Below are 27,674 nucleotides of genomic sequence, written 5' to 3'. Positions count from 1 at the left end.
AGGCGGGGGGGGGGTGGGGGGGGGTGCAGGGGCGGCTCCCTCCTCCGTAACAGCCTCACCCCTTCACTTCACTAGCTCTGTAATAACTTGACCCATGTATTTTGTGCGGAACCGAATGTGTTGGACCCTGCCCGTGGCACTGAGGTAGAGGTTGACCGCATCACCCCTTCTGGACCCCAGCAGTACCGCGCGGGAGGCCCTTGTCCGTCCAGCCAGGGACCGGGACAGCTGGAAGGCAACGGAAGGCCCCCAGGAGGAGGAGCACGGGGAAGGAGTGTCGGCTGTCGCTGTGCTGCAGTTCGTAGCTGCTGACCAGGGACAACACGAAGGGCCTTCCTGTTTCTTAGGAACGGATGCACCAGCAGAGGGCGGGTTGGCAGCCGCGTCCAGAGGACACCACACGGGCCACGGGAGTATCAGAAATGAAAGTAACTGCTAATAATTGTATGACTCTTAACTCTAGTCTTTTTATAAGTTTGTGCACCTTTTACAGTATAAAAAAAATAAAATTAGGATAACAGCAAACCAGAGGTACAAGGGGGGTTACTCAAAGCCGTTAGTGCTTCAATGTTTTTCTTTTCTCGTGGCATGCGTTGGCTGGACATATGGGCACTTCTGCAGAAAAGATGTGTACTGCTTTTCTCACGGAGTAAATGCCTTCCCCTTGTATTACAGTCCGAGTAAAACACATACAAGAGAGCCTCATCTGAAGAAAGATATTTAAGATTTCCTTTTAAGTAAGTTATTGTGCTGTTTGCTTTAATAAGAGCATTTGTAGCTTTCCTAGAAGAGTAATTTTCAAAGTATAGATCTCAACCCATCAGTTGTTCCTAAACTTAGGGAGTGAACCTGGTAAAGTTAAGTAAAACAATTATAACTTAACAGAATGCATCCCATGTCAAGAAGTTGAAATTTGGGTTTCAACTGTAGTATGTAGATATGTATTTATATGAAAATCACGTGTACACACATGAAAGGGGTACATGTAATAAATGTAAAATATTTTGCTATGGATCATCATTTTTAAAAACTTGAGCCTCCCTCCATCCACCCCACCCCCCACCCCGGTATACTTAAAACATCTTTTCGTCTATTGGATTGTTAACAAGATTGAAATTTGACAGTGTCCAGCATCAGTGGGAGTGAGGGTAAATGGCACTGTACCTTGGTGGGAATGTAAACTGTTGGACCCTTCAGGAGAGTTAAGCTGTAGGTATCAAACTTTTAAACCTGTTTAATCCTTAAAATTGTTACTTCACATTAAGAATCCTAAGGAAAGAAGTACAGTATGATGTTTGCATGTAACATTCATCACCGTATTCGTTTTAACAGGGAAAACTTGGAAAAAAATTTCTAGGTCCACTAATGGAAAAATTGGTTAAATAAAGTATGGGTCTCCCACAAACTAAAACACTATATTCAATTTACATAGGAAAATTATTTTACTAGAATTAGTAAAAAACAGATTACAAAATAGTATGACACACAGTGTATAAAATATAACCCAAGCAAATCAAGTGAATGTTTACCAAACTATTAAATGTTTTTTGCCAAATGATGGATTGTGGGGTGATCTTTACCTGTTTATTTTTTGTTCGTATCCAAATCTACAGTAGTTATAAATTTCGTTTTACAAATACTAAAAAGTTATTTTCATTTGGGAAATTAACTGAGTTCCCACAGAATGTTTAAAATCATTCAGCCATTGAAAATAAAGTTTCACATGACTTTTCATTAGTATATCCACTCTCTAAACCTAACATCTGCACTGTGAGCACTAGGTTACTGGGGGAGAAAGGAGCCTGGTATGGGGTTCCGGACCATGTCCAGCTGTCCACAAGTTAGAACAGCCCATGAGGGAACGGGTGTTGGCACAGGGGAGGGGTGGACGGGAGATTTACTTCTCTGGAGCCTCTCTGTTCCTAGGTTCCTGGCTCCCCTTAGGCCAGATGCATGTGAGGTCAAAGTATGGGTGTTTGGAGTTAATTGTATACTAGGAAGTCCTCAGAGGAGCCAAAGTTCTTTGTATACTGCATAGTTGTGTTTTGGGTTTTTTTACTAAAATAAATCCTGGCACTGACAGCAATTCCTGCTGTTCAAAGCTACACCGGGACCCCTTGGGGTTAGGTGCTTATTACTTCAGTTCTTATTTTTCCCATTAAGGGAGTTGAAGCTACTCAAATAAATCTTACTCCTTCCTCATGCTTCAAAGGACAATTTACAAGCCTGTTCCCAACCCAGTTTTGGTGGGCTATAAACATTTACACATCACTAATGATTATACTTTTTTCCAAATCGTAATAGAGGACACAATTGTCAAGTGCCATTAGCTAGTTTTAATCAACCAATAAGCACCATTATGTGTGTATGTGTTTTGTTTTTTTTCTCTTTGCATTAGGATTCTTAACCGTACTCACAGAAGCCTGCTTTCACATTTGTCCCATCTGGATTATTTTTCTAAACACTTATTGTGTAGCTTTATTTTCAGCCTCTTTTTTCTTCCATCTGGGTTATCCTTTTTATAGGTAAACCTCTTACCTTAAAAAGCCTGAGATTTATTTTTTTTATAGTTTATTTATTTTTGAGACAGAGACAGAGCATGAGTGGGGGAGGGACAGAGAGAGAGGGAGACACAAATCTGAAACAGGCTCCAGGCTCTTAGCTGTCCACACAGAACCTGATGAGGGGCTCGAACCCACAAACCACGAGATCATGACCTGAACCGAAGTCGGACGCTTAACCAACTTAACTGCTTAACCAGGTGCCCCTGAGATTTTTATTTAACCTGTTTGCCTGTCAGTGACCTCTACTGTCATGTTTTCCTGAGCCTCTTTCTCCACCCGTTTCTGGCTGCCTGAGCCTCCCTGGGCCACCGCCGCCTCACCCTTTTCTCCTCATTCTTTAAAGCAGCCCCCTCACACCTCCCCAAATGCATGCGTGCAGTTCCGGTTAGTTTCAAACATTCATATTATCACTATTAGACTGAAGGAACAGAACTGGCTTTGGGTTACAAGAGAACACAAATAGGGCTAGAAAGAGTTCAGTTCCACATGAGAAAACACTGTTGGGACATTTAGAAACTTTACACAGAGTTTCAGTAACCACTTACCAGATTTTGTAAAGAATACACAAACACGAGCTGGCCCACATGGCCTTGAAATCCTTTCCAGCCATGAGTTTCCACGGTTCTGGATGTAAGCAGACAAAAGTGTTAGACACTGTGCTCTCCACAAGGGAAGTGAATGACGCTGAAGTCCCACTTGTAGCTGGTAATTAGTCCGGTAAAACACCTAGACTGGGGGACAAAAGGCAAGCAAGCATTTGCCCGCCAGCACTGGCTCATCTATCCAGAATACGGACACAGCCGTGTGCCAGCCGGGAGCTGTCCGGTGCGGCTTTTCTGTTAGTTGTCTTTGAAATCTATAGCTAAACACCTAAATGGCTACATCTAAAGGACCCACACTTATGGCCAAGAGAATGATCACAGTGCCACTAAATCATTCAGCAAGCTTGTGGAGGTCTCCAGGAGTCGGGTTTGTCATGAAAGCAATGAAGGGAGGAGCCGGCAGGGCGCTGCTGGGGTGGTACAGGGGGCACTGTTTATATTCACAAGGCCACGTGGTCCAGGCGTAGCGAACCGCGGTCGGAGTGCCACGACAAGAACTGACATCCAGGGCCAGGGTCTGGGCTGAGAAAGTGCCCATGGGAGCTGCGAGCCACTTGCACTGATGGCCACCGCAACACAAGATCTAATAAGAGAATCAGAAAATAGGAACGGTTAGGGCAGTTAGGATACTCCAAGAGACTACAAGGGAGAGAAGGAGCGGCTCTTGGCCAAGGATCCACTTCCTATAATAACCAGAGCAAACCTGAGTCCCGGTTGGTGTGATCATAAAGGTTTGTGTGATAAATCAATCTAAAAAAACCATTAACTAGCTGAGGGAGACAAGGAAACCTAACCACATAGAGCATTTAGAGAAGGCTCCCCTGAGCATCCTTGCCGTGAGCCTTCCGACGAGATGGCAAGGCAGGCAGGAACTGAGCGAGCAGGGCAGTCCAGCTGCGGCTACAACTCCGGCACTCCCAAAGGAGCCGGGGAACGAGGAAGGGGCACAAAGGGACCTTGGACAGACAGCGTTTCTCAAACCAGAAAGCAGTCCAAGGAAGGGGACATGAAGTATCCAGTACCCCAGGTTAAATTCTGTCCTGCTCCCCACTATGATTCTGGGTCCGGGTGCCAGGTGTTCTGCCAGAGGAGAACTGAAGTCAGAAAGCAGATGTCTGGGGAGCTAGACCGGCCTAAAATCCAGTGTCCAAGGCAGCTCAGTGGGGTGAGCGCTGCCCCAGCACCTGAGGCCAGCGGAGGATGTAGTTAGGACTCCAGAGGAGAAGCCAGGAGCAGCCCTAGATGAACTCTGTGTAATTAAAGTCTGCCTTTAATATGCGTTCATTCCCTCCAGTGCCCTCTTTTCATACAGCAACCTCCTCCCCCACCTCCACCCCCACCTCACGTAATGGCCTCCTGGTTCCCAAAGAAGCTCATTTGCATGTTCCAATAAGAATGCCTCACCCCCACCCCCAACTAGGGAAGACTCCTCCAGGAGCTCTTGAATTATTAGCCCTAGTTCCTCAATGGAAGGATCCTCACTAGGTACTAGAAGAAAGTAGTTTCATTACATTAATTTACGCTGAGCTACAAATCCCCAAGCTAAGCCTCTCAAAGGAGAAACTAAACTCAAAAGACTGTCAGAATTTGCCATAGTGTGACATAAAAAGACATCCAAGATGAGGGGAATACTCTGGAATAAGGAATCTTCCATTAGGTAACCTACAAATAAAGCTGCAGGCTCTTGCCAGGGCAAAGATAGACGCTCTGGGAGCAAAAACAAAAAGGAATAGTTTAACGTGGATTCATTTTCCTTCCTTTGATTGTCTTGTCAAAACTGCCCCAAGTGAAAGAATTAATAGCTACTTAGTCACCCGCCTGAGACAGACTCAGCCCCACCAACCACCAAGATCTGCTTCATGGAAATGTTACAATGGAAGATATGGGCCTTAGTGTGGAGAAATCCTGACTCCCAAGCCAGGATAAAGCTTCGGCCCTTCTTCTCACCTCAAATATCTTGTCCTGCCTCTTCACCTGGATTTGTTGTGAGTACATGAGGTTGAGCAGCCCCCTGTCAGCCAAGAGCTCCATCTTCTCAGGCAGTGGTCCTTGAAAGATCAGCTTCTCACCATAAGCCACAGCCCGGGCCCCCAGGTGCAGCCTGTAGGCCACAGTCTGTTTATCTCGAGGGTGGATGCTACCGGATAAAGAACAGACAGAGAACTCTGGGTTTGCACAAACAAGAACCACATTTTAAAAAAGAGGGGAAAAAAAGGATTATACAAAGCACACTTTAGGAAGGTAAGAATAAAGAAACTTGACTTAATCTAATAGGTCAGTGGCTAGTCAGCTTAAGAGACCTAGTGAATGGTAGCCATAAATGGGGCTCTGGGCCTCCTATGGGTTAGAAACCTTGAAATAGCAGAGGACTTGGAAGGAAGGAAGACAGGTCCCTGAGGGAGGGAGGAAAGGCACTGGAACTAGCCTAGGAGAGCTAACTCAACATTATTCCAACCACTGACCGTCCTGTGTTTCATCTGAATCAGTTGTTTACATGTTCAACGAATAAAACCCCCTAGGTTTAGATAGGACAATAAAAAAAAAATCCACTTGTTCAAAAATAAATATGTGTTCAGGTTCCCACTATAAACCAGACACTGTGTTGGGTCCCATTTCACATTTCAAATCCCCTTGTATTCCACAGCTAGTGCATGGTAGTCTTGGAGCCATTCACAGATATCCTCCTCTGAGTTCACAGAAGAATTCCACGTCCCGCTCTCACTGAAGCCGGGTGAGGCCATAGTACCTGCTCGGAGCCAACGCAATGTGAGCACAAGTAACGCGTGTTACTTTTATCGCCAGTGAGAGACTTTAAGGTGACCGGGAGCCCAGATCAACTTGGAACCTCCAACACTTTAGATCTGTGAATGACTATAATGAGATGAGCAAAGCCTCTCTGTTGACCTCCTTTGGACATGTACTGTGAACAGGAAGTAAAATGTCACATCAAGGCACTAAGATGTTGAGGGTTTTCGTGGCTGCAGCACATCCCCAGTGTAAATGATTAATAGATAAAGCTCCGAAGGTCCAATCCTTAGAGCACCCACTCTCTGGCCCTCACAAGTGAACATTAGAGCGAAGCCACAGACAAAGAGCATGTATTATTGTTCAAGCGAAGCCCAGAAGCACCCGTACCTGCCGTAAGGGGACGTCCTATCACAGAGATCCATTGCTACTGCCATGAAAGTGTTGGGCATCCTCAGGTTGGGGACATAGCCAAAGTCTGCTGTTTGATGCCAACGAATCTGGGGAAATTTATCATCTGAGGCTGCAGACAAATATGAAGATAACTGGAAAGTAGAGAATGTTGCATCAGAATTTTACTGCATCAGAATCCTACACCAGGGTCTTTTTTCATAAGCAGACTCTGCTTCTGCTTCATTCATTTGTTCAAATGTCCATTCAACAAGTTTTTACTGAGCGTCTTACTGTTGTGGCTCAACTCCCCTCACCCCACGCAGTGTATTTCTCCTCCTACGGAACCTGGGCTAAGCCCATCATTTTCTCTGACCAACAGGACACAGGGGAAGTGATGTGCAGCTTCTGAGTCATTGCCTCAAGTGCCTTTGCCTTCTGGTTTCACTCTCTTGGAACCTGGAGATGGCCATGTAAAAAAAGTCCCAGCTAACCTGCTGGAGAAACTACATGGGGGGCGACGGAGCCTTGGAAACTGGAAGACCCTTAGGAGAGAGGGGTTAGTGCCCCAGCAGTCCCAGCCGAAAAGCCAGTAATGTGAATGCTAGAGGCTCCAGTTCAAATTGAAGCCACCATGAGCAAGACTGGCTGGCATCCCACGGAGCAGAGATGAACCATCCCAGGTGAGCTCTGCCTTGGGCGACTCATGGAGTCAGGAGCAAATACAATGGCTGATGTTTTAAAGCCACTAAGTTTGGGGGAAGTTTGCTACAAAGCAACAGGTAACTGATACATCTATATATAACATGGTCAGGTGCTGTAGGGAAGCAGAGAGGAATCTGCCCGAGAACATGTGGTAAATTGCATCTAAGATCCCAATTCTTCACATTTTCCTATATCCACAGCCTCTTTCCATATATATATATATATGGCTTATATATGTGGCTTTGTGGTTTCTCCCACTAAGAAAAAAAGTGTAGGGACACAATTAAGCATCCGACTCTTGATTTCGGCTCAGGTCATGGTCTGTCAATTTGTGGGATGGAGCCCTGCTGACAGCGAAGTCTGCTCAGTATTCTCTCTCTCTCTCTCTCTCTCTCCACCTCTCCCTGCGTCTCCCCTGCTCACACTGTCTATCTTTCTCAAAATAAACAATTTTTTAAAATACTTTAAAGAAAAGTTAATAAACGATAGTATAAAATAGAATGGATTAAATGCTATACTGGAGCCACAGACAGCAAGTACTCTGCATTAGAACAAAGTTTATTCTTATAAGAAAACATGGCCTCAGAATATGTGTAAAAAAAAAATTTGGATAGGCCCAGGAAATATAAGCAACTACTACAAACAGGACATGTTAGAACCTTACAATATACAAAGGTGGGAAAGAAAAGGGCAATTTTGAGAGCAAGAGAGAGTAATTGAGCTGAACTGGAGGGTGTATGTAGGAAAGACAATATTGGAAAGATAATGATGCAAGTGTTTGGAGAGAACTCATACTTTATCTGTAAGCAACAAGGAATCACTGTACAGCTGAAAGCTGGAGGACATTGTGAATGTACTAAATGCCACTGAACTGAATGTCTTAAAATGGTTAATTTTATATTATGTGAATTTCACCTTCATTCAGAAATTAGAGAGCCATGGAAATTACTGGCATGATAAAAGGACTATTTCAAAGGATGAATCTAGTGATCATGCAAATGATTCTGTGAAGAGCCCAAAAGCAGAGAGACTGATTGGTTCAGAAGCTACTAGAACATTCTAGATACATAAGAGAAATTCGTGACCTAGGATAGCAATAGGAATGGGATGAGCAGGAATAAGATAACCTAAAAGACAAACTGATGGAAGCAGGCAACCACCTTGGATATGGGATGGGGGATGGTATGCAGAGAAAAGACAGCATCCATTACTCAGAATCTAACATCTGATTATCTGCTTAGGATTCTGCAGATGTAGGTAAAGTCCTCTATCAGCTTACTTCAAGGAAACCAAAGGAAGAGTATGTGGAGAGCCAAACTCAGTCAGATAAACCTTTAAAATAGGGTACCAAAGTCAGAGACTCTCACTAGCCTTCAAGAAGTCAGCCCCTGTGAGTTCCACAGTTTCGAGGAAATGAATTCTACCAACAGCCACCTGCGCTTGGAAGAAAACCTCAAGCCTCAGATGAGACCCCAGCTCTGTCCAACACCTTCACTGCAGCCCTGAGTGGAGGACAGAGCTAGGCCATGCATGCCCAGACTCCGCACCCGTACAAATTGTTTGAGATAATAAATGTGTGTAACATTGTTGTCAGCGGCTAAATACATAGTGATGTTTTTATCCAGCAATAGAAAACTAATATACTAGTGAAAAAACTCTCCAGGCAGAAGGAAAGGAAAATGGCAGACCCCAGGGCAGAGTATGCCTAGTGTGCTTAAAGACAGTAAGGCAGCCAGCAGGGCTAAAGTGGAGTAAGCAAAGCAAAGCAAATTAGGGGCAGAGCACGCATCACTGTGTTGACTTCACTCATACGGAGGAACCACTGGCGCCTTCTGATATGGCTTACATTTCAAAGGATCACTTTAACTGAAATGTTGAGACTATCCTAAGGGGCTGGAAAGGTAGAAGCAGGAAGACCGGTAAGGAGGCAATATTTCAAGGAAGAGACGATGGTGCCTTAGACTAGTGCAGGATCAGTAAAGGTAGTAGGATGCTGACTGACTCTGCAACATACTGAGTAAACGCTTTCATCTAAGCTTAAAATTGAGAGACTCCTGGAGTGCCTGCCTGGGTGGCTCAGTCGGTTGAGCATACGACTCCCGATTTCGGCTCAGGTCATGATGCCAGAGTCATGGGATTGAGTCTGGTGTTGGGCTCCTTGTTGAGCATGGAACCTGTTTAGGATTCAATCTCTCTCCTCTCTTCTCTCTCTCCTCCCTCTCTCCCTTTCTCTCCCTCTCTTTCAAATAAAAACAATTTTTTTAATTTTTAAAAATTGATAGACTCCTACCCCTACAAAGTACAGAAGCTCCCAGAAAAATTCTTCAATATTATTATGACTCATGTGGTCCCACTCTTTCTTCCTTCCTCACTTCTCTGATATTTATATCACACTGTTCTCTGATGCAGACTGCAACTTATTCTTAGCCACAGTCCAGCCAATGAGAGGCATCAACCTATTATCCCTCTTTTACAAACCATGATCTAATAGTAAGTCAAACCACAAGCTGGCAAATGGCCTGGGAGAGCAACCACTGTCTTTGAGCCCCATTTGAAAATTTCTGTCCTCAACAGAGAAGCTACATTATGAAGAGAGTGCTCCCTGCAGCCTTCTCGCTCCCATAGCCAGCAAATACCGGAGATCATCCTGGACAATTGTGGCCAAATGAAGCTTTGAATACAGGACATTTTCTGCTTCTTGACCTGTTCCAGAAGGACTAGAAAATCATCAGGAAAACACTGGGGAAGCTGCAATAGTAGCAGAAGGAATAGGATCTGGAACTAAGGGGATATTTCCGGTTCTCTTATTAAAGTCTCCTAGCGAATCTGCATTAACATGTGACGTGATAAAAGGTGCTGAAACTTCCCAACGGAATTTCATGAGACCCCGTGAGCAACCCTACTTCTTCCCAGCAGACTGAAAGTAGAACCACGTTCAGCACCCAGTGTCATGAGGAGGATCACAACAACAGAGCTTCCAGAAAGAGTCTAGGGTAAGTACAAGGCTGAGGCACAACATCGAGAAATGCTAACACAGCCACTCAGGCCAGGGAAGTGGTCTCCAAATGGCAGTCTGTGAATTCCCTGCTTGCACTATGACAGAGTGGCCACATGGAGGCACCAACATACTCCATTCCCAAATGAAATTCCTGTTTTCCCTAACCTGAGATCCGCTATGATGCCGTTCAGTCTCCCGCGGTGATTAGTGGAAATACGGCCGCTAATGAAGGCATATAATAGCCAAAGAATATAAACATGGCCACATTCAGAAGCCCTTACATTAAGAAGCATGCTGGACTCTGCACTCCACTCCTGTTTCTCCAAACCCTCGGAACTCTCTAGCCTCCTGCCCTTCTTTCCCTCCCATGATTCTGGTCACCCCCCTCCTAACAACTCTCGGACACGTGTGTCTAGCCCGGGTCTCTCCGCTGGGCTCGAGTCCTGCGTCCCTAACTGCGCTTTATTTATTGCAACCATCATTTCAAATTCCACACCTCTACAAAGCCAATTCATCTTTCCTTGCAGGCCAACTGCCTCCCCAGACTTTCTGACTTTTCTCACTGATAATAACAAACATTATCTGGCACGGGCCAGGCGTTACATGGATCAGCTCATTCACTACCTAAAATAATAATCCCCTTTTTCAATATCTGGTTCAAAATCACGTAGCCAAAGGAGTGTCAGGGCTGAGATTTGAATCCACGCAGACTAGCTCCAGATCCATGGGCTGAACCATTATTTTGCCATATTTGATATTTCTCTTCGAAGGTATATGTTTGTGTTCCCAGTTTTCCACAAGTAACCAACATATTTTTGCCAATGATGATCAGTTAAAGCCCTGACCCTAAGGGACTGCTACTAAACAGTAAGGCCTGAGGAAAAAGACCAGGTCTCTCTGATTCACACTGTATTTTTCACACTGTATTTCTAGCACCTCACACAGTTCATGGCATATAACAAGCATACAACACACACAGCAAAGATGAAAAAAAGAACCTCAGAAGTCCAAGTGTAGTTTCCACCCCCAGAAATGAAGAACTGATGACAGGGCTGGCTATTTTAATAATAATGAGTAATCTTGTTTCGAAGTCCAAACACATGTAAGAAAGAGGGAAGAAAATGGTTGTAAAGTCATGATAAATGGAAAGAAGGTCCTAAAAATCTTCATCCAAGAAAAGGACAAGGTAGTAGAGATGGGAGGTCGGAGAGCAGAAGGTGTCTGTGGAACGAGCAGAGGCAGACATCTAGAAGGATCCGTGTCCAATTCAAATCTTAAAGCCTGTTCCATTCATATGTGGTGAGCTAGGCCTTACTTTTCTAACACCTTCCTTGTTTTATTTCCTGTATTCCAGAAGAGTCACTGCTACCACCCTGCTAAAAAGTCTAGGTCTTGGAGGACCCATATGAACAGGTAAGGCAAAGTCGTTATAAACATGGTTAAATATGTTTATTCCTTTTAGGCAAGGACGAGAGCAGAATCCGTCTGACTAGTTGCCACTAATTAAAAGTATGATTTCTCTTAATATATTTTTTTCCTTCATGTGTTAGACCATACTTAATAACTATGGACCAGTTAGGTCCTGAGATAAAATGTGCCACAGGAAAACATGATCCCATGTGACTGACATGCAAGTAACCTGGGGAAGGAGAGTGTGCTAAGACATTACCCATTGGGGGAAAGGAGGTGTCTCCCCCAGATGCTGGACAGTCACAGAGGCTCTCTAATGACGTCCAGGCTGAGATCTAAAGGAGGAAGTTGGCTAGGAGAGTGCGGGAGAGAAAGGCTGCTCCAGGCAAAGAGCAGGGGCAGTGGGCCGAGTGAGAGAGCCAAGTTCACTGCAGGGGGTGGAGAGGACAGCGCCAAGTCAGGGAGGGCACGGCCAAGTGCACACATAGCTGCTACGAGTCTACACTTAACACAAATTCATAAATTTCTACAGAGAAACTTGAAGACACGTTCAAAGCCTTAAAAAGCGTTCAATTTAATGCCACAATTTCATTTCTGGGAATTTATCTTATGGAAAGAATTAAGCATGCATGCAGTGATTTTGCTACAAGGAAAATCAATACGCCGCTGCTTACAAAAGCAAGATGTTTAAAGCAATTGAAGGGTCCATTTATTGAGAACTAGTTAAATCAACCTCGATATAACCATATTTCAAAGTATTGTGCAACCATTATAAATTGCCCTCAAGATTAATATTCAATGGATGAGGGGGTTCCTGGAGGGCTCAGTCGTTTGAGCATCCCACTCTTGGTTTCGGCTCAGGTCATAATCCCACGGTTCGTGGGTGGGGCTCCATGCGGACAGGGCAGAGCCTGCGTGGGATTCTCTCCCCGCTCTCTCTCTCTCTGCCCCTCCCTGCATGCTCTCTCTCTCTCGAAATAAATAGATAAACAAAAATTATTTGTTGGCATGCAAAAATGTTCACAACACAACATTAAAGAGAAGAAGCAAGGGGAGCCTGGGTGGCTCAGTTGGTTAAGCATTCATCCCTTGATTATAGCTCAGGTCATGATCTCACAGTTCATGAGTTTAAGCCCCGCGTACGGCTCTGCGCTGATAGCATGCAACCTGCTTGGAATTCTCTGTCTCCCTCTCTCTGACCCTCCCCTGCTTGCTCTCTATCTCTTTCAAAATAATAAGCATTAAAAGAGAGAGAGAGAGAGAAAGAGAGAGAGAGAGGAAGCAAGATATGGTATTATGGTATGGATCCTATTGCAAAAATACATGAACAGAATAGGTCTGCTTATTTTTGGATTGTGCAATTGGAAATGTTTTAGCTTATTTTTTTGCTCATCTTTTAAATATCTTTAATAAACACATTTGTATTCCTTTTTTAATAAATATTACTGCGGTGCCTAGGTGGCTCAGTTATTTAAGTGTCCAACTTCGGCTCAAGTCATGATTTCATGGTTCATGAGTTCGAGCCCCGCATCAGGCTCTGCTCTGACAGTTCAGAGCCTGGAGCCTGCTTCAGATTCTGTGTGTGTCTCTCTCTCTCTTCCCCTCCCCACTTGTGCTCTGTCTCCTCTCTCTCTCTAAATAAACATTAAAAAAAATTCTTAAATAAAAGAAATATCACTAGTTAACTTTTTTTGAAGATGTAATTGTCCCATCAGTGAACTGAGATGAATTAGTCTTGACCAGCATTAGTCATTCAGTTCTTGACCAGCAGATGATGAGGGCAAAAAAAGGAAAATGGATTCCAGAAAAGAGACTTCCCTAGCACACCACCTCCCCAATGCCCAAAACCTTCTTCCTCTCAACACATACCTGGACAAATCCAAATGGGAAGAAACGCTCTGTCTGCCCCTGGGAGCCATGGTGGAATGTTTGACGCCAGTCGTCAATGAGCGCAGGGAATGTGCAATTGTACAGGTCCCTGTTAAAATTTATATTGGACTCCCCTAGAAACAGTCCAGATTGTGAGAGGGGTTTGGGGTTGATGCAAACATGGCCGCACATTACTCCCCAACCTCCACCCGTGTCCTTAGGTAGTGAGTCTTCCTGCAGTCTCTCTGGACTGGCCTTGTCACTTGCTCTGGCCAAGGAGGTATCAGCAAACGTGATGCAAGCAGAGGCTTAAAAAGTGCTTCAGCTCTGGGGTTTGCTCTCTCTTGATACATCTGCAACCCTGGGGCTGCTATGTAAATGAGAAGGAATCTGAACTAATTTGCTGAAGGATGAGAGACCACTTGAGTACGAGGGTATCCCAGCAGTTGACAGGAGGGAGAGGCCATTTGAGGCCACCAGACACCTGCCACGTGGCCAAAGACATATAAAAGATCCCAAAAGAAATTAACCAAAGTAGTCTATACAGGAAAACTGCCCAACAACCCACTGAATGGGGAGCCAAATAAAACTATTATTGTTTTTTAAGTCACTAAATCTTGGGTTGGTTTGTTACATAGCAAAAGCTAACTAATACAATGGAGAAACAGCAAATTGAACACTCACCCTGGTACCATATCATCCCTTTCAGAGTCATATTATGCAGTGGATGGATCATGGCATTCCAGAGAACAGAGTTCTTACTGGGACCGGTTACAGAATCAGACTGAGTGAATCTGAAATTGATCAGAAGCACAAGTGTCATGACAGAGCTAGTGACTGATCATATCATGGTCCCTAAACTGGGTGTCTATCCAACTTTCATTTGGGGTAACCTATGACAGCAACACAGGCTTAGACTGGACCACTCTGTTTCCCATGAAAACATGTTGAGTAAACTCCAACTTTCATACCCAAGTTTGTCCCAGGATAAATGTATCCGTCAGTCTGAGTTCAGAGGGGGCCGTCCCAGTTTCCAGATAAGGTCACCAAAACCAGAGGAGAGGAGTATTTTATTGTGAATGTCTCATGCAGACAATGAATTTACCTAACTAGTACCCAGGAGATGGACACTTGGATTTTTTTTAAGCTTTTTGCTTATCTTCCTCATAGCTAAAATCACTGCATACAGGCTTATTTCCTTAAGATAAATGCCCAAAAATGAAATTGCTGGGTTACAGGGCATATTTTTTGAAAGCTTTGAATATGTTCCTAAACTTCTCTGTAAAATATGTATATTAATTTATACTCATGGGAGCTGTGGATGAGAACACCCGCTTCCCCCATACCCATGATGGTATCCCTTCATGTCCCCAGGCACCTGGGAAGCCTGACTCTAGATCCCGCCCACTCTACCTAGGCCATTCTCTCAGTCCCAGAGTTAAAGGTCTTCCCTCCCCCACAGGCATGCCTTTACCTAAGCTATACCAAGAGCTGAAGTCCAGCCTCTGCCCAGGGCCCTTCCCAGACCAAAAGACACAATGTTTGTGAAAGCAGTTCATTAATTTCTGTATTGATATTAGTGTTGGGATTTTAATAAGTACACCTTTCTCCCCCACCCCATGTGTTCTTCCTGAGCCACCTCTCCCTGATCATGCTTTCATAATCAGTACACTAATACACTTCTTTGATTGCAAGTATATTTGTTCTTCCTGTTACACTGTTTATTCTTATAGACAAGAGAGCACAGCGGTTAAGAGCACAGACATTGAAACCAGGCTTTGCCGCTTACCGGCTGTAGCCATGAGCACGTTAGTAAGCCCCTCTGAGACTGAAGCTCAGTAGCTTAGGATGTTAATAGTATCTTCACTTGTAGAGGTTGTTGGGCGTATTATGTGAATTAACACATATAAAGTGATTATAACAGTATCCATCAAAGAGAAAGCTTTCAATAAGTATTAGCTATCACCATTAATAATGGTGATAATAATGGAAAAGGATCATAACTGCTTCTTGACATATTCTCAGATGATCGTGGTGCTGGTGACAATAAAAATAATAGCTTACAGGGGCACCTGTAAGTCAGTCGGTTAAGCATCTGACTCTTGGCTTCAGCCCAGGTCATGATCCCATAGTTTATGAGCACGAAGCCCACATCAGGCTGACAGCTCGGGACCTGCTTGGGGTTCGTTCTCTCTCCCTCGCTCTCTGCCCCTCCCCCACTGATTCACACACTCTTCTCATGTTCTTTCTCTCTCAAAAAATAAACTTAAAAAAAAAGAATACCACACATGTTCGCAGAATAAGTTACGTACATTCAATACATAGTTGGACACTCAACACAGATTTGGCTCCGCAAAGGAAACCATGATCCTTCTCTCTAAGGCTGTCTCCCAGGCTTCAGGATGATTTCTTACCCTCGTGCAAGGACACCACAGGCTTTCAGTGACCTTCCGGATGACCAGGCTTCAATGGGTGTCCCACTCCATGAAGAAGAGATCAGCCCAATGGGATAATGCAGCGTGTCATACAGGTTACGTCCAAAGAGCCAGCACACTGCCGACATGTACTGGAAAACTCCATGGCCTAGGTTTTCTGTTCAGAAAAGGTTAAAGAAAAAAAAAAATGATAGAAACGTGGTAGTTACACTACTACAGAGAAGCCACTGGGTTGGTGTGCAAAAGATCCAAACTTGATACAGTGCTGGCACTCAAAACGTTGACAGTGTAACACTGGAAATTCAAATAAATTTCAAACGAAGTGTGAAACTGACCGAGTGCCTTCTAGGTGCCAGGCACTTCTGGATGGTTGGGCTACAGTGAATAAAGAGTTACAGAGAGACATGGAGCTTCTCCTCATAGCTCTACCTTCTACAGGATAAGGCAAACATTCAGCTGAATAAAATATACGGCACGATAACAGTTAAGTGCCTCAGGAGGTACAAACAGGTGGTAAGGCGTTTTAACAGCAAAAGAAAGAATATCAAATGAAAGGAAGATCACAAAAAGCCTAATAAAGAATGACCACCCCTCTCCTGTGTTTCCATGAATCTTTCTGCACAGTGTTTTCCTTACCCCACGTAACTATTAACTACTGGATGGCAGGGCTCTGACCTTACTCACTTCTGGATCTCCAATGTCCAGTACCTAATGGAGAGTCAGTAAATGTTCACTGGCTGGTGCTGGGTGGCTCTGGGTAGCTGGTATAAAGGTGGGTCACCCCAGCCCCCAACGGTCCTACTGCACCCCCTTCCCTGATGTATTTTATTTATATATTTCTGTCTCATTAGCTTGCACCCCCACCCACCCTATCCCTTGATACCCAAAAATGTACTCAGTCTCAGAGTTCAGAGAGTAAAAGGGGGCTGACAGCAAGGTATAATATATTATCTGAACCTAACTGGTTCCTGAGTTTTGGATAACATGTAGGGAGAGTTCATAGACCAAAAGATTTATCCAAAACTTTGCCCAAATCTCTTCAGTTCCTGAGTTCACAGAGGCAGAATTCAGATAGTGTAATACTGAGTACCAGACACTTTGTATAGAATATACTAATTTTATTCTGCATTTCCTGTATTCCTCTGTGCTAGAAGGCAAACTCCAAGAGATCAGGTGTCCTTGCCCATTTTATTCACTTCTATCGCCAAAGCACTTAGAACAGTGCTTAGCACATAACGGTCCTCAAGTATCTGTTGAATGAATCAATACTTGGAAAATGTGGGAGCAGAGGTAACCAAGGTAAAGCAGGTACAGACACAAAAACAAAAGGGATGAGAAAAAGCACAAGGGAACACATTTGGAGGAAGGGACTGAAGAAAGCAAAGAGAGAGGGAGAGCAGTCAGAGGACGAAAACTAGCCAGAGGAGGTACCACGCAAGCTAAGAGGAATGTGTGGTTTCTTGAAGCAGCGGTCAGCAGTGTCAAGGGCTAGTGTGTCCAGAGTGTATAATTAGAAGAACAGCAGTAGCTTTGAGGTAAACACGCTGTGAGGTAGAAGCAGAAGACAAATTACAAAGAGTGAACATGGAAAAGGCGGTGAAAAGAATGAGGACAGAATATATTCTAGAAAAGTTTAACAGAGCAAAGGAGAGAGGTGAGACACCATGAGAAGAGGGGTTGTTATGTTTATTTTGTTGTTGTTTCGTGAAATCTGAGAGCAGGGCCTGTTCTGTCCTGCTCACTGCTGTATCCTTGGGGCCCAGCACATAGCCTGACACAAAACAGGAGGGAAATAAAGATCTTGCACTGAATGGACAGGGGGGTGAAAGACCAGAGCTCGAGGGGCCAAAGAAGGCCCTGGAGAGGGAAGTGCCTGCTCATAGGTAGCCCTGAAAGGACAGCAGTCAGTTGTGTTCAGACACAGAAACGAAGGAAGGAAGAGGAAAGGAGAAGAGCATTGAGTTGGATGGAGAGACTGAGACTGAGTGGAGAGAGATGCTGGCAGAGCTCATGTGGAGGGGCCTCAGTGTGCTCAGTGAAGCTGAAGGAAGAGTCATCCGCTCAGAACAAGGGGGAACCTTGGGAAGAAATGCATGAAATGGCTACCATCAGAACTCAGGTGGAGTCAGCAAGAAATGAGTCAAAGGGTGGCTGAATCCTAACAAACAGAACAGAACCAAATTCAGGATTCCAGACTCCACCTAGAGCACTGACCCCGGATGTCAGAGATGGCACACGCTCCACAGTCACTCACCTGAGGTGGGCTTAGACCACTGCAAGTCAGCCTTGGCAAGGTCCTCCAGTTCCTGCTCTGCCTCAGTGAGTGACACAGAGAAGATGCGGACAGACTGATAGGCCGCAGTGTTAGACAGCTCTCTTGTGGCATTGAATATCTAGGAAAAGAACCAGGAATGTCATTCTTTACACCAACCTAGTGGGTGGTCAACTAGCCTACTGCCTCTTAGCAAACACTACCCACCCTCTGAGCCTTCATATACCAAGATCAAATAAATAACCCAAACCAGCAATGGGTTGGTCCGAGTCACCTTGATCCACCTTGATGAACACAGACCGTGGTGAATCCTGTCCCCAAAGAAGGTAGGAATACAGTGAAATTTGAGCTCTCAAGGAGCAAGTCTGAATTAGATGAGGTTTAGGCTAAAGAAGGCCAGTCAATTAGACCGCTGTAATGTCTTGAAACTCAAAGGCTTCTATTCAGACAAAGTATCTGATAACACAAGACCATAGCATTCACTTCTTTCCAAAAGGGAGCTCAAAAGGCCAGGGGGAGGGAGATGTGTCTAATCCATCCCACAGAAGAGAGGCATCTCCAAAAGGAGCACACCTGAGAGATGGCTGTTTGAAGGGCTAAAATATACTGAAATGTCTCAAATGCTTCTATTCTCATCTCGTCCTGCCCACTTACTCAAGAAAGGCACAGAAGACAGGGCAACTTGAAAGGTGGTGTTCAGCGTGGCTGCAGGCAAAGAAAAGCGTCCATGCAAAGACGCCACCTCTTCCTGAATCCCTTCACAAGCCCTTCACAAGCAGTTGCCAAGAGTACAACAGGAATGGCTTGGAGCCCTTCTGGATGAGAACGCGTTACACTGCGTAGTTTCTTTGTTAGTCGTTCCTCTGCGAGCTTATACGAAAGTGCTATGTCCTTCGATCCTGGTTTTTGAGTTATGTTTTTCTTTTATTTTACAAAGAATATATATGGTACACGTATTGATTTGTTTTGTTATTTGGGTGCCTTTTCTTGTCTCCTCTCTATCCCTCCCAGACTAGTCTGGTTTTCCCACAACAAAGGGCTAACAGGAGCTTCAGGAAGCCCAGGCTGATATCACTGGCCTCAGGGAATGAGAGAGAGCTCCAGCTGACAGGACTGCCACAGCGAGAGCACAGGAGGCTGGGATACTTTCCATTGGCTGCTAGCCACCAAGTGTGCAGCTGGCTCCCTCCCGCCCACCGCGGAGAATACAGCTGGCCCTCCAGCCCACAGTGTAAGAGACACCCTGGAGCAGGCAGAGCGCCCCCACGGGGCACTTCATTGAAACGGGCTGCCCCTTGCATCGCCTTTTGACTTGCCACTGAGCCTGCTGTGGCCAATAAGATGGTCAGATGCAAGTGAACTGTCTCTCCGGGTCACGGCCTTCAAGTACCTGCCCTGGGTAACAGCAGCTCTAGCCGGTGGGGGTCGCTGGTCTTCGCCCTATCGAGACAGAGACTACATACGTTCTCAGGAAAATTCCATAGGCAATCCAGACACATGTGTTCAAAACCTTGCCCAGCAAGCGAAATGTAAAATAAACAGTAAAGAGTAAAAAACAGGAGAAAGCACTCACAGTCTATTCTGGCAGGAAAATTATTTTGCAGCAGCAAGTACCTGTAAAAAGTCACCTCCCTTGAAATCGGCTCTGCTCTGAGCACTAAGGATGGTATGTCGCTTCCATGGAAACCGTGGATGAAACTGCGTTCCTTCTCTCCACCCACACTGGCTTCCGCACCGCCTGGAAACTCAAGTGCCGCATCTCCACGAGATGCCAGCTTGGGGAGGCGGTACGGGTGAACATGCTACTTGTCTCATAGGCCCATTGCGAGTGCGGTGGACTATTCAAGGCCGACAGGGTTGCAGTGTTTGGCACTCTCCCATGTTACCAGCACACAGATCTGGATCCCAAACACTGGCTGGGGAAAAAACTTCCATTTGCAAATTTGCATTTGTGTATCATCTCAAGCCAAAACCTGAAAGCCACAGCAAATGTTAAAAAAAAAAAAAAATGGGGGTAGGGGAAAAATTCCTGCTGTTCCTGATGACAATTACTTCCGAAATTGGTATCCTTTCCCAATCTCACCAAGCCTTCTTGATGGAAGCATTTCCTCGGGGGTATGGGCAGCAAATTTAGGAATAAAGAGATTTCAGGAAGATTTTCATTTAAATGACACTTGGTTTCCCCCGCTGATGAAAGGGGAAGCCTTACTCCATCTGCTGAGATCAAATCTCATCTAATCAAACACCTCAGTGTAATTATTTTTCTACCGAGTATTTAAATGAGGATGTAAATGAATACCAAGGTATTTGAAGTCATTAAGGCTGCTGCAGCGGAGAAAGTGTACCATTGTCTCCCTGAGGACGCACAGTTCACCATCAAAGCAGCTGCTCCCCGGTGTTCATTTTGTAACCTTTATGCCACATTCTTGAATTAATGAAGAAACGTCAAGAATCTATTTCCTCAGAGAATCTTGGCATGGGGTCTGCATGAGGGAGCAGGGCACATGTGTGAGTGTGTGTGTGTGTGTGTGTGTGCACGCGCACACGTGCACAGCGCGGAGAATCCACACAAGGGAACTTCACTTAATAAAGAATTTAGATTTTGTTAAGTTATAGTCCCCTCTACTACAAGTAGAATATAGCAGCTTTAAAGGTGAGGGAATAACTATAAATAAGCAAGCCACCATACCTCCTATGAATCCTTTATTGTAATACAGTATGAGCCCTTTGCTTCTGGATTTTGACTTCTCTACTTGTAAAGTAGCAATGTCAGGATTGCCAAGGTATTGAAAACTGGGCTTCCTTGTCTAGCACTGGCCATCTTCTCCTGAGCCTAACTAAAAATATCCAGGTCTTAAGACCTACCCTGAGTTAGGAGGCGACAGATGAACATTTAGACTTTTCTCCATTTATACACATCTCACTCAGCGTTATAAATAACACTCAATCTTAAAATTCCACTTCACCCTAACAACAAGATGGGCCTACAATCTGCCATTTCCTTCATTTGAATGTGATGAGTGGTAGGTTATAGTAGAAATCTTACCTCCTCAGAAAAGTCACATGGAGGAGGGCAAAGAGAAGAGACAGATACCGCGTGTGGGTACATGTGTGTGCATGTGGGTGCGTGTATGTGTGTGTATGTGTGTGTCTGTGTTGGGCATCTTTAGAGGAAAAGGAGCAAAAGGAATAAAGGAGGAGTCAGATAAAGCATGCTTTTGATCAAAAACGAAAGTTCTATAGATCATTAGGAGACTAGAAAACTTGGCTTTTTGGGGGCTTCTGGGTGGCTCAGTCAGTTAAGCATCCGACTTTGGCTCAGGTCATGATCTCACGGTTCATGGGTTCGAGCCCTGCGTTGGGCTCTGTGCTGACAGCTAGCTAAGAGCCTAGACCCTGTTTCAGATTCTGTATCTCCCTCTCTCTCCGACCCTCCCGTGATCATGCTCTGTCTGTCTGTCTGTCTCTCTCTCTCTCTCTCTCAGAAATAAATAAACATTAAAAAAAATTTTTTTTTGAAGAAAACTTGGCTTTTGATATTGTCAACACCTAAAATGCTGTCTTGCAAACTAAGTGCATGATTTAAAACAAAAAAATAAAAAATTAACGCTTGGCTGTGTCAGATGGAATCTTTTTCTAAGTCCCTGTATCTCTGAGCTTATAGCCTTAGTCTAATGCAGAAGGTACTACAGAGTAAATTCTAGGCAGGAAGAATGTGTTCATAACAATCAAAATCTGATTTAGCTTGACAGAAATGAGATGAGATCCCCTGGCACAGTGTGCTATTGAGAACCTGACTGTATAGATACAAATATATCCCCTCCCTGCCTTTCTGTGCAAACAGGGAACTACAATCAAAGCATTAAAGAAAGGACTATTTTCCTTGGTGAGTCAACAGCAATCCTGCTTCTAAACAAAACCATGCCTTCTCTCAAGATATAAGACTTCAGTTTTGCTTCCAGCCACTTGTACTGAAAGGAAGCCCAGTTAAAGTTCAATAAACACGTAAATTCAAAGTTTCCACATATTTAAGTAGAGCAGGAAGCAAGAGTAAATAAGATACTGGTTATGAAGACATAAATGCAAGAATTTAGATTCTGAATTAGAAAACTAATACAAAAATAAAATAGATATGCCCAGGGTAGGATCTTTTTAGTAGCATTAGTTAGTAATTAGTTAACAAAAGAAAAAGAAAAAAAAGCAATCAAGAGTAGAAACAATAAAAGCGAAATAAATCACAAAGTATGTTAAAGGACTCAATTTTATAAGTTTTTTAAAAAAATAAACAAAGTGGGGCACCTGGGTGGCTCAATTGGTTAAGCTTCTGACTTCAGCTTAGGTCATGATTTGCGATTCATGAGTTCGAGCCCTGCATTGAGCTGTCTGCACAGAGCCTGCTTTGGATCCTGCCTGTCTCTGTCTCTGTCTCTGTCTCTGTCTCTCTCTCTCTGCCTCTTCCCTGCTCATGTGCTTTCTCTTCTCTCAAAAATAAATAAACAGTTAAAAATGAAATAAAATAAGTAAAAATTTAAAAATAAATGAATTGAGATCATGGTGTAGTCATAGAGATGTTTAAGACTCAAATTTAAGTATTCCTCAAAAATGGAGAAGTATCATGAAAGAAAGGCAGGAAAATAAAAATCAATTTTGAGGAGAAACTAAGATTTAGAGGAAGAGATGGGAAGACAATAATCTTTTCAAGTTCTAACTTATTAAAGGAAACAAATCAAAATATGCAAAACATATTTGTGCCAATCCATAATGCAAATGAAAGTATTTATTCCTAAGATTCTTGTTTATATAAGGGGACTCTTTATTGTAAACTGAGCCTTTGATAAATATTTAAGGGACTAGGTAAACATATCAGTTTCTTGTTTTTATAACTTTCTTTTAAAAATTAGTTATTTCATGCTCATTATAGAAAATGAGAACATATAGACAAGGAAAAATATCAATCCCAATTTCAAATGCACCAAAGCACTTAACTCAGACTACTTTTTCGGAAATTCTGATACTGCATTAAAAAAAATGTTTACTCTTCTTTCAGCAATATTTCTAGCTCATATAGTTTCAATACTCTGTAAAACTTGCTAATACGCTGTCTAGCCCTGATTCTAACTTAAATAACAATGGTCCCCCTTTACTTTTATTTTTAAATCAGACAGCTTACTAAACAAACAAAGAAGTGACAATTCTGAGGCCCAAAGCTCTAATACCATCACGTGCTATCCAGAAATCCACTCTTTTGATTCTAGACAGTTTTTGTGTTTAATTAGAAAGTAGAGTTGATCTTGAAAAGAAATCTGAATGACAAAGACATACAGCACCAAGGTTTTGCTCTACCTCTGCTGCCGACCTAGAATACCAATCAAACTACTAAGAGGTGTCCTTCCCTTCACAACTTTCTCGGTGTCCTTTTTATCCAGGTTACTTCAGAGACCTCACTCATAGCCTATCAGGGCAGCCCTATTCTCTAATAGCAATGAACACAGGAACCCTTCAAACTCAATTTCATCACTGACCAACATATGGCACGCCAGCATTCCCTGGTTCCATCCCACATGACTCGATGCCCTCTGTGTGTCCCATCCCTACTTGGGAGCCTACATAGAGCTCTTCCTACCAACAATTCTAGCAGAGTAAATAGAGCCTAGTGAAGCCTCTATTTAGTTATCATAAAGGAAAAAATACGCTAGGTCTCAAAATTTAAGAACAGTTGATCTTCAAAGGCTTTGAGTGAAACAGAGAAAACTGAATTGATGCTAACAAAAGAAATCCTAGGCTATGAAAAAGTTGCGCAAAAACAAAGTCATCACTGGCCTTCTTTCTGCGTAAAAAAAAAAAAGAAAAAATTATATTTTTATGTAAAAAATATATACATATTTATATATACATCACAGCCTTTGAAGATTAGCTGTTCTTAAATTTTGACACCTAGCATATTTTCTATTATGTATACATAACATGTATACATATATGTACATATATATCAGCATATTAACTTGATACATGAATACATATCAATTTGATATATGACACCTAATTGAAGTATCAAGATATATAGCTTATGTTAAGATAGTTCACACACACATACACACACACACACACACACACCAAATACGGCAAAATATTAACAATTGTCAATCTAGATGGTGGGTAGATAGGTGTTTGTAAGTCTCTCTTATATGACACCTAATTGAAGTATCAAGATATATAGCTTATGTTAAGATAGTTCACACACACACACACACACACACACACACAAACCAAATACGGCAAAATATTAACAACTGTCAATCTAGATGGTGGGTAGATAGGTGTTTGAAACTTTTTATAAAGAAAAATTGAAAAAAGAGCAACCACTTATATTTAGACAGCTATTTTCAATTTATAAATACCTTTTAGAAACAAACAAAATAATTTAATCTTTATAATGGTCCAGTAAATTAGTTAGGTAGATATAATCACTACTGGACCACAGTAGTGAAAACTGAGTCTCAAACATCTGACAAAATTCAACATACTTTCATGATAAAAACTCTCAGACAACTAGGAATAGAGGGATCATTCCTCAACATGATAAAAGGCATTTATGAAAAACCCACAAGTAACATCACACTCAGTGGTGAAAGAGTGAGAGCTTTCCTACTAAAACCAGGACAAGGGAAGGGTGTCTGTTTTCACCTCTACTATTCAACATTGTACAGGAAGATCTAGCCAGAGCTGTTAGACAAGAAAAAAGAAATAAAAGGCATCCAAAGAGGTAAAACTATCTCTACCTACAGATGAGATGCTCAAAACCCAAGATCCAAAAAAAAAAAAAAAAAAAAAAAAAAAAAAAAAAAAAAAATCTACAAAAAAGCTACCAGAACTAACAAACGAATTCAGGAAAGTGTCAGGGTACAAGATCAACATGCAAAAATCACTTGTTTCTTATCATATGTTTGCATGTATAGGAGGAACTTAACTGAGGACCATGGGGGAGAAGAAGGGGGAAAATGTTGGGGAAAAGGGAGAGAGGCAAACCATGAGAGACTCTTGAATACTGAGAAACAAACTGAGGACTGATGGATGTGGAGGGGAGGGAGGATATGGGCATGGAGGAGGGCACTTCTGGGGATGAGCACTGGGTGTTATATGGAAACCAACTTGACAATAAACTATTTGCACACACAAAAAAATCATTTGTTTCTGTACACCAGCAATGAACAGTCTTAAGAGGAAATTAAGATAGAAATTTCATGTACAATAGCATCTACAGGAATCAAGTACTTACAAATAAATCTAGCAACGGAGGTTAAGAGACTTGTACACTAAAACTGCAAAACATTGGTGAAAAAATTAAAGATCTAAATTAATGGAAAAACATCCTTTCATAGCAGGAAGGTTTAACATCATTAAAATGTCAATATCAACCAAAGCAATCTACAGATTCAACACAATATCTATCAAAATTCCAAGCGCCTTTTTTGCAGAAATGGAAAAGCATATTCTCACATTCATATGGAATTGCAAGGGACTGTGAATAGCCAAAACAATCTTGAAAAAGAAGAATAAACTTGAAAGACTCATACTTCCCAACTTTGAAACTTACTACAAAGCTACAGTAATTAAAACAGTATGGTACTGGCATAAGGGGCATGGAAAAAAATAGGAAGCCCAGAAATGAACCCTTACATGGTCAACTGGAGCTCCAGGAGTTCAATGCAGAAAGGACAATCCTCAACAAATGATGTTGCAAGAACTGCATATCCACTTGCAAGAGAATGAAGTTAGGCCTTCACCTTACACTATATATAAAAATTGACATAAAAAGGATCAAAGACCTAAAACTATAAAATTCTTAGAAGACAACATTGGGGGGAAACCTTCTTAACACTGGATTTAACAATTCCATGTATGTGACATCAAAAGCATAGAAAACAAAAAATAAATAAATAAACTAGACTTCACTGAAATTAAGAACTTTTGTGTATCAAAGGACACTCTCAAGAAAGTGAAATGACCGCCTACAGAATGGGAAAATATTTGCAAATCATACATCTGAAAAGTGCTTAATATCTAGAATATATAAATAATTCCTACCATACAACAACAAACAACCCAATTCAAAAATGGACAAAGAACTTAAATAGACATTTCTCCAAAAGAGATAAACAAATGGCCAATGAGTACATGAAAATACACTCAATATCATTAGTCATTAGGGAAATGCAAATCAAAACTACAATGATCCTCAAAAAACTAAAATTGGGACCATCCTACAATCCAGCAGCAATTGNCACCTGGTGGCTTAGTCGGTTAAGCATCCGACTTCGGCTCAGGTCATGATCTCATGGTTCATGGGTTCAAGCTCCACATCAGGCTCTGTGCTGACAGCTCAGAGCCTGGAGCCTGCTTCGGATTCTGTGTCTCCCTCTCTCTCTGCCCCTTCCCAGCTCGTGCTCTGTCTCTCTGTCTCGAAAATAAATAAATGTTAAAAATTTTTTAAAAAATGAAATCTTGCCATTTGCAATGACATGGATGGAGCCGGACTGTATTATACTAAATGAAATAAGTCAATCAGAGAAAGACAAATACCATATGATTTCACTCATATGTGGAATTTAAGAAACAAAACAGATAAACATATGAGAAGTTGGGAGGAAGAGGAGAGAAGGAAACAAACCATAAGAGACTCTTAATGATAGAGAACAAAGTTAAGGTTGATGGAGGGAGGTGGGTGGGGAATCAACTAGATGGGTGATGGGTATTAAAGAGGGCACTTATGATGAGCACTGCGTATTATGTAAGTGATGAATCACTGAATTTTACTCACAAAACCAATATTGCACTGTATGTTAACTAAAATTTAAATAAAAAGTTAAAAAATGTTTAAACACAATGAGATACCACTTCATATCTACGAGTATGGCCATAATAAAAAATTTTTTAATTAAAAAAAAACAGAAAATAACATGTGTTAGAGAAATTGAACCTTCAAAGATTGCTGGTAGGAATGTAAAATGGTACGGCCACTGTAGTAATGTTTTGGTGGTTCCTCAAAAGTTAAACATAGAACTAATAGATGGTCCAGCAATTTCGCTCAAAGGTATATATCCAAAAGAATTGAAAGCAGGGGCTGGAACAGGTATCTGTACACCAACGTTCACTGCAGTATCATACACAATAGTCAAAAGGCAGAAACCGCCCAAAGGTCCATCAATAGAAGAATGAATAAACAAAATGCTACATACACAATGGAATACATAAAAAGGGACAAAATTTTGAATACGCTATGACATGGATGGACCTTGAAAACATTATGCTTAGTAAATTAAGTCAGATACAGAAGGACAAAGATTGCATGATTACGTTTATAATACCATCTAAAAGAATTAAATACTTAGGAATAAATCTAGCCAAGGATGTAGGAGACTTGCACACTGAAAACTGAGGTACCTAGAATAGGCAAATTCATAGAGAAATTCATACCAGGAGCTGAAAGAAGGCAAAAAGGAGGGGGGAGGCGGTTACTGCTTGATGGGTACAGAGGGATGTTGGGATGATGAAAAATTTTTTTGAGTACAGATAGTGGTGGTGACAGGTACACATACGGTTGTGAATAAATTTAATGCCACCGGTTAAGATGATAAATATGATGTTATATTCATTTTAACCACAATTTTTAAGGTGGGTTTTGGG

At 42.5% G+C, this 27,674-nt stretch overlaps 1 protein-coding gene across 14 annotated transcripts in view; it reads right to left on the bottom strand.

Annotated features, from left to right (window-relative positions):
• The window catches only part of SIAE (sialic acid acetylesterase), a 74,001-nt gene that overhangs the window by 5,421 nt on the left and 40,906 nt on the right, over positions 1-27,674 (bottom strand). For 12 of the 14 annotated variants that reach the window (XM_077756624.1, XM_077756625.1, XM_077756628.1 and 9 more), the window contains 7 exons: positions 17,973-18,111; positions 15,698-15,875; positions 13,968-14,077; positions 13,284-13,417; positions 6,302-6,456; positions 5,114-5,303; positions 1,419-3,749 (listed from right to left, as the gene is read on the bottom strand). In XM_077756624.1, coding sequence (XP_077612750.1) covers positions 3,498-3,749; positions 5,114-5,303; positions 6,302-6,456; positions 13,284-13,417; positions 13,968-14,077; positions 15,698-15,875; positions 17,973-18,111 — 1,158 coding nt within the window. In that variant the 3' untranslated portion in view covers positions 1,419-3,497. Of the gene's footprint in view, positions 1-184; positions 707-1,418; positions 3,750-5,113; positions 5,304-6,301; positions 6,457-13,283; positions 13,418-13,967; positions 14,078-15,697; positions 15,876-17,972; positions 18,112-27,674 lie in introns of those variants that run through there. The other 2 variants (XR_013333293.1, XR_013333294.1) reach the window with 2 other exon arrangements.

The sequence above is a fragment of the Crocuta crocuta genome, unplaced genomic scaffold (assembly GCF_008692635.1).
Source record: "Crocuta crocuta isolate KB4526 unplaced genomic scaffold, BGI_CrCroc_1.0 scaffold172, whole genome shotgun sequence".
NCBI classification, from domain to species: Eukaryota; Metazoa; Chordata; class Mammalia; order Carnivora; family Hyaenidae; genus Crocuta; species Crocuta crocuta.
Note: the sequence above shows the minus strand (reverse complement) of the source record. Positions and strands in the feature narration are given on the sequence as shown.